Genomic DNA, 14,168 nt, shown 5'->3' on the forward strand with positions numbered 1-14,168 from the left:
AAACGTGTGCTGTTTTAAGCCTGGGGTATAGCAAAGCATGACAGCAATAATAAAAAGCATAATGAGTCCAGAAAAAGGAGCAGGGAGTTGGAGGGATACTCATCCGGACGCATCCTATAAAGGATTCTTTTATATATACACCGGGGGGTTGGAGGGTGGTGTATTAAAGAATAGAGTCTTTGTTTAAAGACATCAGGCTGGTCTGAATAGCAAATGCAGCTCCAAATTGCTTTTTTAAGACAACATATAGTTTGCTTTGGATGGATCATGCCTGTCCTGGCTGCCATTATCCATACACTGTCCTCAGCTGGGATCGCTGTTTGTTTAACATTGGAGCTGCTCAGTCTGCCTCGCGCCAGGTGCAGCCCAGTGCCTCATGGCTCAAGGAGCCCGACCACTTCAAAGATCTCACAGAGGTTTGCAGAAAAGAACAATAAACAAGATCTGCTTCAAACCTGCACCAGAAAAGCGATAAGGGGACCAGGCTGATCCTGCTGATCGCTGCACGATGTTAAACATGTGTGTCTGCAGGAAGGACTCCTTTCTAGACCATCTTACATTTATTAGGGATTGGTAGTTTTTTAAACAATTAAATTAGCAACGTTTTAATAGGATTATAACTACTGGAAAAACAGAGGCAGCAGCTCATCTACACATTCAAACCATATGCAGAGTTGAGTGACAGGCACAACCTGTTGCCTTCCCTGCCGGCCTCTTCCCCTCCTCCCCGTCCCTTCCTTCTGCATTACAGAATTGCTGGAAGTAAGTAGCTTTGCATAAAAAAGCAGTTTGTCATTATTTCCCCTTGTGGCAGAAGAACAAGAAGATTGTAACTTAGTTGCTGACTTGTGCATTCAACAGATTTCAGGCTTGGGCAAGACCCAGGACTCAGGGAGCCCAAGACTACGTGGGTTTATAGGTTTGCACAGGAACAGACCAGGATTAGACCCACAGACACACACACTCCCCCCCCGCCATCTGTTAGTAGAGAACCCACTTAGCATTCCTTGGTATCTTCAAGCTTTTGGGGGCAACACTGGGAATACTGGAAGCAGGTACTAAGCTTAGATTTCACCTTTTCTTGAGCTCCATTTCACATTCACTAGAGGGTATGATTCGATGCTCACGGATCTCTAGGAGGCAGGTGCTCTCTCCGAGCAGAACTGATTGCTGGCTGATCTTCTGTTTTCATCCTGCACAGCCAATGTCACTTGTGAAAGGGCTGGATTGTGCGTACAGAAATGGTGAAGGTGATAGCACTGCTAAGCCCATGTATTATCCAAACTGTAGAGTGATTTATCTAGGAAAATCTTTTAAGAAAAAAATCCATGTTCTAATGTTCCAGTTTTATTCTGATCAGTTTTGCGGGCTGAAGCCTCACCTTGCTCTCGTTGCTGCAAATCAGAACAAGCTCCTGGCTGTGATGGCTGTAGACAGGGTACAGGCGGTGTCACTGAAAGGAGACCCAGAATCATTGTGTTTTATATAAACTATCAAACCTGAAAGCGGTCTTACCGTGTCCGGTATGATTAGGATATCTCACACGTGATGTTTCTGATTTCCTGGTCTACTTAGGAGCAATAAGGTGACTAAATCTGCATGAGCTGGATTTATTTTAACAGCCTTCTTGCAAGTTGATTTGAAGCGGGCTCCTGTTTGTGAAACAGAGTTTGTTGTGAACTTTGAATGATCCGGCATAGATGTCCTGGAAAAGGAGCTGCTGTTTGTCTCTGATTCCCTCTTCCAAGGAAAGTCTCTTATATTGAGTGTTCCTGTCATGAAAAATGAACTCAAGGAAATGGTATTAGCTCCTTGGGTCAAATTAAGGGAGGCTGCAATGAAGGCCTCAGCTAATGGTCAAGGACCACAGGAGGGTGGGGTTTTAATGGGTGGTAGTGTTTTCCTAACTTTGCTCCCGTAGTGAGTATTTTTTAGATTATGCTGTTGTGTAAGAAATTTATTTTAAGGATTATAGAAAATATTTTCTTGTAAAAATGCATATTTTTCTAAGCCCGAGAGGTATCTAGAGATTAGGACGACTCAACTGGTAATAAATGCATTCAAATAATAGGAATTCTTTCTTCAAAAGCACATACATCTAAGCGTAGAAACACTCGGCATGTTTTTGTTTGCTTGTTCTAACTCAGTAGTGAGGCAGAAGTAGCCCAGTTCCTTGTGCTTCTCGAGGAGATGTTTATGCCAACAGTGAACTAATACATGCAGCATTGAGAACGAGTTATAATAAATGACCTGCTGATTTTTAAATACATTACTGGCACTCTGGCTTTTGAATGAATAGTCTGGATCTTTGTTTAGTGTAAGCTGATGAGAAATGCGAGGAATTTACACTAGATAACGATTTAGCCCAGGAATTTTTTTAGAAGTTTCTCTCTACCACAGTGCTGTTTATTGTAGCGTTAGATGAACGGAGCAGCATTCCCATGAGCTATTCTAACGGGAAATGGTGAAGAACAAGTTAATTCAGATAACGTTGCGGAACAACAAAGCAGTAGGACAGGATTGGATTATACAATCTGGGTGAAGAAGGGGAATTGCACCCTCACCGTGTCCGCAGATGGCACAAACTGGGGGGGACAGCAGTTGATGCTCTGGTGAGCAGAGCCTCTATTCAGAGGGACCTGGCCAGGCTAGAGGAATAGGTCAACAGGGACCTCATGAAGTGCAACAAAGGTAGATCCAGATTCCTACACTTGTGACAGAATAACGCCATTCAGCAGCACAAGATGGGGGGAACAACTCTGCAGAAAAGGACTTGGAGGTCCTGATGGAAACCAAGCTGAACATGATTCGGCAGCGCACCTTTGCAAGTAAAGGGGTTATAAAGGAAAACATACCCTTCTCAGAAGTAGTCACTGGAAGGCCAAAAGGCAACAGTCACAAGTTGCAGGAAGGGAAATTACAATTAGATATAAGGGACAAGTTCCTCACTGGGAGAAGAGTGCACTGGAACAGGTTGCCCAAGAGGCTGTGGAGTCTCTGTCCCTGGAAGCATGCAAAACTCAGCTGGACGTGGCCTAGAGGGATGTGGTCTAATTTTAAAGTTGGCCCTGTTTTGAAGACCTCCGTAAGTCCCTAATTTGCTTAGGTTGGTGTATTCTGTGAAGACAAAGCCTTAACATAAAATAATTCCAAAATAGGATTATTTGGTGCTCTTGCCGCAAAAGCATTTGAAAAAATACATAATTTGGTCTATCTTGGAACATTTTATCAAAAGGATCATTTTATTATGCAGGGGCTTAAATATAACTGTCCTGGAGCAAACTTCCCTGTTTTGGACAAGTTGAGCCCTGAGTTTCCAGGGACTAAGATATCACCTTTGGATGGTACACATTAGCACATTCCCTACCTGCTGGTTTTGTAATGGTCTTCCACGTGGCCTGGGTTTTTTTTCCAGAGGAAGTTGGGCTTATGGGCACTTTTGAAAATCTTGATACCTCTTTTAAGTACTTCAATACCTTTTATGATTTAGGCCTTGGGCTCCTAAAAGCATGCACTTGATACTTTTATCTTAGATTAGATACTGTTTGCCTGTTACTCAGTCATAGCAATGTGATTCAGTGCTCGCACATCCAAAGTTCATGCCCAGCTGCATGGATTTTTTTTTGCCTCCTGAGGTTGCTTTTATCGCAGAGTATAAAATTTCTTTTGTGGTCACAGCCTGGTAGTTTTGAAAGCCAACATAGTTAGAGTCTTCCATTTGGAAACCATCTTTCAGTGTTTTCATTTGGTTTTCTTATCTTAATGTATCTTAGTTTCTTTAGCCTTTTCTTTTGAATGTTAGAGAGTTAAAAGCATTATTCATTCATGCCTATCAAATACAGTAGAAAGTAAATTATTCCACTTTTGTTAGAGCCTGTTCATTGTTTATTTAACAAGGATACACTGAAACAACTGCTAAGGAAAAAAATATTCTGGAATGTCAAGTAGCAAACCTTCATCTGCCACCTTGTTCTCTTGTAAACAGAAGTGAGAGATTTAAACATGGGTGTGGTCTTGTTTGAACAGAGCACTCACGTTAATTCAAACATGCTTTTCCTCCTGAAACTGCTTGTCTGGATTTGGTTTTAGATTTTTTCCACTGTTTTTTATTCAACAATCACCCTGGGTTCTAGCCATTTGGGCTGCAACCATTTTAGCACTGGTTTCCAGTAATTGAGCCTGAATTTGTAACAGCCCCAGCTCCTAGGTGTCATTCATACAAGTAATGTTGTGTGTCCCACCTCCTCTGGAGCTCAGATGGGGAAAATCGGAACAAAACTGGAATGCTGTGTGTTTTAACATAGAGAAGTGCAGTTTGTAGTTTGGGGCTGGATTTGAGGTTACGGACTCACTTCACGATGAAGCTCATAACCTGGAGTGAAAAAGTGCAGGTCACTGGCTTCAGTGGAACTTCATGCTGTTTAACTTGAAAAACATTTGTGTGGTGTTTCTTATTGTAGGCATATGCTTGTGTTGTGATCAGTGCTGGATGTCTATATAAGTTTTCAAAGCCCTTACGAAAGGAGCCGTTATAAAATGAAAATATGCATTAGAAATTACGTGATACGTGTGAAAGCTAATTCCTATCAGAGTGGAAATGCTGTGGGAGTGAACAGAGATTAGATGTGGAGCATTCGTATTACAGAAGCACTAAAGCCCAAACTAAGGGAAACTGGAAAACCTGCTTTAAGCATAAGGTATTTTGTACCTAAATCAAATGAAATTTTTGAAACTCAAAATCTTCTATATATTTTCATAATTCATTATGGATTCATAGCTTTAGTTTTATTTATGAATTATTTTCTTAATTATATAATATTTTTTATCAGCAGTCTGCTGAAGGCAATTGCTTGTGTCAATGTCAGTATGAAAAAGCTCATTTGGTTGAATGACAGAATGATGGCACAGGTTATCCTCAGAGATGTTCTATGTGTACCGCTGTGTAGGCAATATATTGATATCCCTGAGAGAAATATTTGTATCTTTTCACCTTCTTGCATATTTATGGATGACTCAGCTGGGGAAAATATTGAATGTACAATGCTACTACAGAAAATTTTGTGTGTGCCTTGTGATATTTCACAAGAGGTTAGACTGTAAGTACCCCACAGTAGTAGTGCTGAGTGCAATGCAGCTTCTCTGTGAAGTTTCATGATACCCTGAGATACTAAACGAGCTATATTCACAGATCCAGGAGCCTTGTATAGATGCTTGGGGTGACATTGGCTTGGGGAAGGGTTTCAGACTCCTTTCCTCGCTGCTTCTGTTACACTACTTTTCCTGAGAGCCTTTCTGGGGACTCACATTGCTATGTGGAAGCAGAGGAGAGAGGGGGTTCTACACCTCCTGCCAAGGCTCGGTTGCACAAGTGCTCCAACTGTTCAGTGTTGTGACTAAGTGCCCTCATCTAGCGTAACTGCAATTGTAGCACCTACTGCCTCATCCCCTGATCAATGGAGTTGCTCTAGTTATCTTTTGATACCTTTTGAATTTAGCAAAACTTCATTAGGTGGCAACTCCTGCTGTTTCCTAACTTTCCCTCCCCTATCACATAATTACTTAATAGTTTGAAGTATTTATTGAGCGTGAAGCTTAATTACTTCTTAGATGAGCATAACATTCAATACTCCCTTGGGAACGTGGCACATGGCTAATTACAAAGCTGTAATTAGCCATGCAGTAGGCTTAGAAGAAACCTCTGAAAAGCCTGCTGAGCCCCAGCAATACAACAGAAAGTAGGAGGAAGAGTGCAAACCTTGTGAAAGCAAAATGAGGATTCGAAATTCAGTAGATATTCAGAAATTCAGTAGATATTCAGAGAAAAATTTCCACAAAATTATGATTGGGCTTCCAAAAGTAATATTTGGGCTAACTCTGAGAGGCACAGAGGGAATGGGGGTGGGGAGAACACAGGAGAAAAACTGGAGAAGGGAGGAGGCTATTATTGTTCCAAATGTATTCAGTTGAGATACTTTTAACATCCTAATGAATACAGGAAAAAGTCTACTATGTCCCACCAGCAAAGCCTCTGCACTACCTACCCTAAAGAGCTAAGATCTGGTTAGTTACATGAATGCTCACTTACCTGTGGATAAACCTTTCCCAGCAAATCCCAGTTTAGTTTGACTATTTTGCATTTTGAAGACTCTGGAAAAGCTTTTACTTTTGGATTTTGTGGATCAGAGGTTGGAAGTGTTACAAGGACTCTGAAAAAAAATGAATTGAAGTGGACAACTACTTAAAATTACTCTCTGTAAAATAAAGTGCACAGTAGTGCTTCAGAGAGAGACTAGCTGAAAGATTCACTATGGATTCAAGCAAAGGTAATGTAATGCTCAGCTGTCATTTCTTATGAACATAACATAACAAAAAGCAAAAGAGAAACAAACCTGAGGTTTTAAATGACCTCTAGGAATTAGGACTTTGATTTTTCTAGTCTTCAACTCATCACCTCCTGCTATCCACTCTGTTGGTTCACTGGTTCAATACTGACTCATAAGGAAGTATGATACCCTCTGAATTTCCTACGTCAGCAGGTTTTCACATGAGGACTCCCATCCAATTACTGACACAGAATAAACAAGCTTGTGCAGCATGACCTGGTCACAGCTTACTGCAGTACGGCTGTAGGTTAATTGCAATTTTCCCTTCCTGTGACTTATTCACACTAATGCCATGTTCCTAAGTATTAGTTCTGAAGATCTCTGAATTTCATTAAAAGCACAATTATTCTCGGGGAAAAGAAATCTCATTGAATTAAATAAACATTGTAACTCTATTTAGAATTATTAGTGGCTTTTTAGCAGGCCACAGAAAAATAGAGACAAGCCTCATTAATTTACAGCAAAAAGCATCACTTCTTTCTGAGATAACACTGTGGAGCAAGTATTTGAATGTGCAATTAATTACTTCTGTTCTGAGAGACTCAAAAATGAGCACATATCTGTACCGCTCATTTTAATGATCATGTTTTGTAGAGCATGAGGATTTTCTGTTATAGTGGTTGCATTGCAGTAGAGAGGTTTAGCTCAGTCCTTGCTTAGTTCTGTATATCTTAATAAGAAACATTTGCGTTTTAATTCTTCTGTTGTGCGTTTGTATGTTTTAGGAGAGCTAGCAGCATCATTACAGCAAGGTGTGGTGACCTCTCTTACACAGTGCTGTGCCCTATAGGTAATATCCAGGTGAGGAATTACAGCAGCAGTATTAGGTTCCCAAGCTGCAGGCCACCTTCGGGCTTCCCAAAGTGGGATCCCAAGGTTGTGATCCCATATATCTAATCCAAAATGCTGTCAGTGCAGGTGAGAGATTGTGCATCTGGAGACACAACTCTCCTCTTCCATATAAAGCCACTGCTGTGACCCATGGACACATCTGGTGGATCCTCAGCACTTTACTGAACTTGAGTCTCACTGTCTTTTTCTGATTTCCCATGCAAGCTGACACAAAATGCTATCCAGAACAGAAGACTGAGCACTATTGACTTTACAAGCCTCAGATTAATACAATTTAATCACAACAATATGATGCAGTAGTCCTTTCTAGTGTGGCAATTTCACACTTAAATATATCCAAAATGCTGATGTTCTGATGCTGCGAGCTCCAGTACAGCAGTCTTTTTAGTGAAGAACCTTTAAACTGTTTACCTTATCTTTTAGCAAGGTTTTCAGGTAGCATCATGTTAACATCACTATGCAGCTTCCAAACTGAGCTCACTTAAATACAGCCAGTTCACAGTGTGGGCAGAAGGGGACCTTAATCTGGTCCTCTGTACTCTCCTCAGTGTCTTCAACATGCCCAGGTTTGCCGTTGCTGCAGAGCAGAGAAGTAGATTGAGTTAAGCTGCCTGAATATGGCCAAATTGTCACAAAGGGAATTAAGAATCAGTTACTAGCACACTGTAAAACACCCAGACTTCCTGTGTAAATAAGGCCAACAATAGTAAAAAAAAAGGAATGAATGTTACTGGGTAAACAAGGCCAACACTAGTAAAAAAAAAGGAATTAATGTTACTTTTACTAATAAGTTTGGCCATTCCATTAATGGCCCAATGATGCACTATTAACATAGCTGGATATTTTAAGCTGATCCATTCCTAAAAAAAAAAAGAAATCATGTTCTTGGCCTTGTAAAGCATAGCTTTGCACACACATCTTCTCTCATACCTCAAGATTAATATCCTCCCTATTCCCTACGCGTAATTTTCAATTTCTCTTCTTTTGTTTGACTAATGAGACAAGGTAACGCTTCAGTTAAGACCAATTAATATTCAAATAGCTGAGAAGAAAGAGAAATCAATCTAAGATTTCTTAGTGGTGCATTTTCTCTGCCTTTGTTTGGGAAGAGCTCTAGGTCTTAAAGCTATAAGGTTTAGGAAAGTCCCAACAATAGTGCAGACAAAATTTAACATCACACATAGAAAGAAAAGTATGAACATAAACTTCCCACACTGGCCTATTCCCATGGTGTTTAGACCCTTCAAATATTTGTAGACATTTACCATATTTTCCCTTAGTCATCATTTGGCTAAGCTTATACATACTTAGGCCTTTTAGTCTTTCCTCATAAATCAAACTCTGCAACCCATGATTACTTTTGTTGTTTTTATCTGAAGCTTTGCCAGTTTGATGACATCTTTCTGGGATCAAGGTTTATTCCAAAATTTGCAGACAGAACTGTAATCATTGCTGCTTCTAGGGGTGGTCCCAAAGCTAGAGCCCATGATGCTTAAGAAAGGGATGGTGAAAGTTGCTGAGATGCAGGGAAAACAGTGGGAATTATGCTCCACTGGGCACAGACTGGTGTCCTCAGAGAGGGTTCAGACCAAAGGGAAAGTATTTCCTTCTACTAGAATTAATTTTGCATGTGGATAATGCATTGATGGAGTAAGAAACTTTGCAAATATTGCAGTCTCGTTGTTAGTCCTTGAGATGAGGGACAGTATGTGGAGGAGAACTAAAAGCAAAGAAACTGCCTAGTGGAATGGAAGGTGGAAGTAAGTGAGCTCATGCTTTCTCCATCTCAATCTCTGCTACTGCATCCCTGGGCTGGAAACTCTCAACTCATTTTGGACCAGGCAGCATCAACTGAGAACTTCTGTGAGGAAAAAAATGCTGCTGGTGTAAAACAAAACTTCAGTATAATTAGAAAATGAGTGCATGCAAGGAATGAAGGTGATGTCATCTGGATACAGAGGAACAGAGTGCATATCTAATTCATGCTGGCTTGGATAGCTGCATGCAGCTTGCTAAGCCTGAGGGCGAAGCAAAATGATAAATGGCAAAGTATGGCCTTGGAGAGGAAAGGGGGAGTTGGAGAGCTTGTACTGAGATTGGTGGCAAGCTTCGTCAGGAGGGGAAGCGTTAGCAAGTATTTGACACCCTGCAGAAAAGGCCTGAGGCCTGACACAGTGCTTGCTGACTCTCTCTCCATTGACCTTCAGTATTGAAACAGATCTGATGAGACCACAGCAGTTTCTAGGAAGAAATGGCGTAATTTACCTCAAGAAAAGTGAAACATTCCTTTTAAAGTTTTACATTTGCTATGGTTTTGGATGATTGGCAAAATGGGTTTACCTGGAGGGTATAGGCTTTCTGATTTTCTCTTTGAGTATGAACTACAGTTTGTCATTGCTTTCTTCTGAGTGAGGGGACATCTCAAGTCTTATCCACAATCTAGAAAGTAAGATAAAATAAAATATGATACACTTTGCTCATCCAGACTTCTTTTTCAGTCCCACAACTTACAGACATGTTCCTTGCTGTGAGAAATTGCTGAAGTTAAGCTTGCTCGCATTTGTCCACTGGATTACCAGGAAAATATGAAAAAAAAATCAATGCAGAGAGGTTACTTTTTCTTTCCAAACCCAGTAGAATTAAATTCTGTCAGTGAGAGATTGTTTCTAAAATACATTGTCAGATGTTGCTCATTTCCATGCAAAACAGGATCTCCTTTGCCAAATATGCATGGCGTGTTTGTTCCATGCTATGCATAGTGCTTACAGTGGGTTGCTATCATTGGTCAAATGAAAAATGAAGGCTCAGTTCCAAGCTCTTAGTCACTGTTGTTCTGAATATGTGGAATCTCAAGGGAAAAAAACCAAGGCTGTCCTTTTTTAAGAAACCACAAGGGCCCATAATGACCATTCAAGGTAATTAAATGTAGTGATTTCTTATAAACAACTTCATTAATTTTTCTTGAGAAATTTACATTACAAAGATAAACGCATTGTTAATAAGTGGAAAGTAAAATTCTGCTTTCAAATTTGCCTAAAAAATAGCTTTGTACAGTAGGCCAATGGGCCTGTGTCCATCCTGGTCAGGTAAACAATCATGGGATTACCAGGGCATGTTAGCATGCTCCCTGCCACAGTTGTGGCTAACAGCAGCAAGCACTCTTCCAGACGATGCTGAGACCTGGTTCAAATGATAGACAACCTTGGCTTACTTGAATTACCAGAAAAAAACATAGTCTAAAGGACCCAGTGGCTCCCCTGCCTCTGGGGAGTGCTGTGCTCCCCGCTACCTTCAGCATCTTGCACTCAGCATTTGCAGGCAGCATTATTCACATTCGTGAGGACTCTATGTCCCTTAAAATTACCCTTCTGGCTGACTTGCTGGCATGCGTCTTGGGAGTGAGTGATGTGGACTAGATGGTGTTTTTGAGCCTCCTCCAAATGATGAGGACATTGAACCCAGGTTTCTCACCTCCTGGGAAGTCCTGCAACCAGGAGACAGTGAGATGAAAGGAAAGGGCCGATATCCTTCCCTTGAAATAACGCACTTGTCTAATGCGCGTTGAGCCTGATTCTGCTGTGTGAGGCATGTCCAAGTGTTTCTTGCGCTTAGCAGCTTTGGGGGACCTCTTTTCTGGATGCAGGTGGTGCTTCAGCAAGCACCGAGGTGCTCAGGCTGGGGCTGCCCGGGTGTGCCTGGAAGGAGAGCTGCGCCTGGGGAATTTAAAGTCAAAAGCTCAGCTGGGGAGGCGAGGATTAGATTGCAGGGCTGGTCCCAGTTTTCAAGGAAATCTTTGTGGAAGAGGAGAGGCCATGTTTAAAAACTGCAATTTGTAATTCTCATTGCACTGAATCTGTCCCTTTCAGACGGTGCATGCTTAACACATTGGAAACAGAGAACCATAACTGATACTGCTGAAACGCTTGAACAAGAGTTAGTCCACAATTATCAGAAGAATTTTATAAGATACTCATTTGTAATTCACTCATTTATCTTTTGTGCCTTTTCTGTGTGTATACTAGTAATTGTTAGGCAAACTGTATATACTTTCCTTATCCTAACTCCTTCCAATTCTTTATGTTGGTATTCTCCCCTCTTCATCTATCTTTTTTTTTTTAATATTGAATCATGAAAACATGAAATAGAAGCATAGTTCTTGGCATTTAAAAAAAAACCTATATCCAACTTGGACTTCTGATATGAGTTTATCCCTGTGGATAAGCACATTTTGGATTTAAGAATTTAGCAGTGTGCTCTCTCCTTTGTTACAAGGCTGCTATTAGTGGACCAGTGTGGTGTCCACCGCTCTCATTAAAGATCAAGGCAAAACAAATCCAACTCTGAAATTACATTCTTATCAGTCTCTTTAAAGTCCTGGAATAGCTTGAATTTGTCTCAGCATGCTCTGTCATCAAGCACCGCGTATAAACACATCTTTTTCCCGAAGACCGTAGCTTCTGCTCAGTTGGAACTATATTGGAAAGATTTTCTTTTTTTTCAAAAGTCACTACTGCCATCAATAATTTCATTTCCCAGCTACTCTGAGTTCATTTGGTTTTGATGCAGTCTTTTCCAGAACCAATTTGGGAATTTAAATGCAAATCCTAATGCATTATTGTGGTGTGTTTTAAAACTTAGGAAGAGCAGAATTATTCCTGTGCACGGAAGAGCTTAATGATACCTTTTGTGTTTTCATTTTCAAGAGGCATTTGTCCCCTGAAGAGTTCCAGGAAGTCTTCAAAATGAGCATTGAGGAATTTGATCGTCTGGCACTTTGGAAGCGGAATGACCTGAAGAAAAAGGCCCTGCTTTTCTAGCCCCTCCCGGATAAAATATGTGCTTAATCAAAACAAAAATAGTCTTGCCAGAACTATCACATGCACTTGCTGTTGAACCATTGTCCAGCTTCATTGTGTTAGTATGTGTCAGGGGAAACAGGACAGATTAGATGGCAACACGTTGGAATACAGAGAATTTGCTAATCTTGCATGACCAGATGGTTTTGTCAGTAACTCCTGGTCCTACCCAGTTTACAACGTGCAAAAAATCTAGCTTTAAATTTATTGTTGCTTGCAGTTATTGCTTGATGCAAACAGAAATTATGAAAGGAAGAGAAAATGTGTAGCTGTGACGAAGGAAATGCATCCAACATTTTGTTCCATTAAGTTTTACTACACAACTTTTACAAAATCAAGTAAGTAATGAATATAAAATTATCCAACAGGGGATCACATGCTATTAAAAATATGGTAAAAGCCAAAGAAAAGCATGTCCGCAAGCAATTATTGCAATTGTCTATGTGTGGTACTTTTTAAGAATGAAAGCAAAAATATGGAAGCACCTTAATTCTACTTCTTACACTTTAGACACAGCCTACTCTCTAAAAGGTCATATTTGCCTAGAAGGTAACTAGCTATCTTTAATTACAACACAAGAGTTTTTATTTTATTAAGAATATATTGTGACATAAAACAGTTATAATGACTAAAATTTATACAGACCTACTTATAAATTTAGTCCCATTCATCAGGAAAACTGAAGCCTTATACAAAACTGGTTTAAGAGTGTATTGTGCCAGTTAACTGTGTTTTCCTACTAGTTTGGGGTGTTTGGAGAACTTTTTTTTACATTTCATGCTGATAAAAATACCATGTAATCTTAATTATGTGTAGATAGATATATCTATCTATAAAAGAATTATTTTCATTAATATATGTCCTAAGTAAAGACATTCTTACTTTCTCCACTTTCTGACTTCATGTAGTAAGCCATGAGAACTGTGATGGCAATTGGTAGGTGTGGAAATGGAACAGTTCAGCATAAAATGTAACAAAAAAAGCTTGGTGTGCTCTATCAATAATACATCCAGTTATAATCAAATATATAAAACCCTCATGCGTTACTATTTGCATGTTTCTCTACAAATCAATTTAAAAAAAAAAAAACTATGTGATACTGGTGCAGTACCTTGAAACTATCTTAAATAACAAGCAAAGCTAACAAAATCTAAGCATTTGATATGAGCGTTAGACCTTAATATCTCTTCCAGCTGAAAGACTGTATTAAATTTAATAATTTCATATGGTCAGAAGTATGGTTGCTGACAAAGAATGGTTTAAAGTGAGTTGCTAGTTTTGTGTGATACTAAAAGAGCATTACAAAAAGTACATTTTTCAGCCATGTGTCAGTATTCTGCATTTTTACTGCCTTGAATGTTTGTACTCACTTCCTACTTCACTATGTCTTTTTGCATTTCCTTAAAGTAACTGGTTAATATATGCACTACAACACACTGTTTCAACTGACCCAGCATTGGAAAAACCATAGCATTGAACATGCCTTCTTCCAACTAACTTTCAAAATCCGTGCTGTTGGAAATAAATATTTTCTCATGACCTAAATGTTTTGTCTGATGATACAAATGTTTAAAAAATTCATTAAAACAAAGACATAACTGAATGACTTCGCTAACGTGTATAATTTTTAGATTGCACTGCTGTTCTGCATAGGGTCTTCCCATGATATTAATGTAAATAATATGTAATTTGCATTATTTTTGCTCAGTGAGGAGAGCGTTAAGTGTACCTCTGAATGTCAAGTTACTGTAAAGTTGGTCATGATTTAAACAGTCCATCTAGCAACTGGCACATCTCACCAAGCAAAAGCTGCTTCACTGGTGATGTTCAGCGTACAGAACCATTAGCCAGTCTTAACTGAGAGCTCCTGATCACCTGTAGGCGGCATCCATAATGCTCTTCAACCTCAGAATAGCTTGTTACATTTTGCCTACATGTGAAAACTGGCAGCACACTGAAATGGGCCAATCTAAAATGTGATCAGCAAGGTCCATTGGTACTATGAAAATCTAAATCCAGGAGAACAATTGGTTGAGTAAGTAATGATGAGGAATAAGTTTGACGCTGGTGAAGACCG

General features: G+C 39.8%; 1 protein-coding gene across 7 annotated transcripts in view; it reads left to right on the forward strand.

The window, feature by feature from the left end:
* ABLIM2 (actin binding LIM protein family, member 2) overlaps window positions 1-13,694 on the forward strand; it is a 117,437-nt gene extending 103,743 nt beyond the window's left edge. For all 7 annotated transcript variants that reach the window (XM_009328825.1, XM_009328827.1, XM_009328826.1 and 4 more), the window contains one exon: window positions 11,939-13,694. In XM_009328825.1, the coding sequence (XP_009327100.1) occupies window positions 11,939-12,052 (114 nt within the window). In that variant the 3' untranslated portion in view covers window positions 12,053-13,694. The remainder of the gene's footprint in view (window positions 1-11,938) is intronic.
* The last annotated feature ends 474 nt before the right edge of the window (window positions 13,695-14,168 follow it).

The sequence above is a fragment of the Pygoscelis adeliae genome, unplaced genomic scaffold (assembly GCF_000699105.1).
Source record: "Pygoscelis adeliae isolate BGI_AS28 unplaced genomic scaffold, ASM69910v1 Scaffold66, whole genome shotgun sequence".
NCBI classification, from domain to species: domain Eukaryota; kingdom Metazoa; phylum Chordata; class Aves; order Sphenisciformes; family Spheniscidae; genus Pygoscelis; species Pygoscelis adeliae.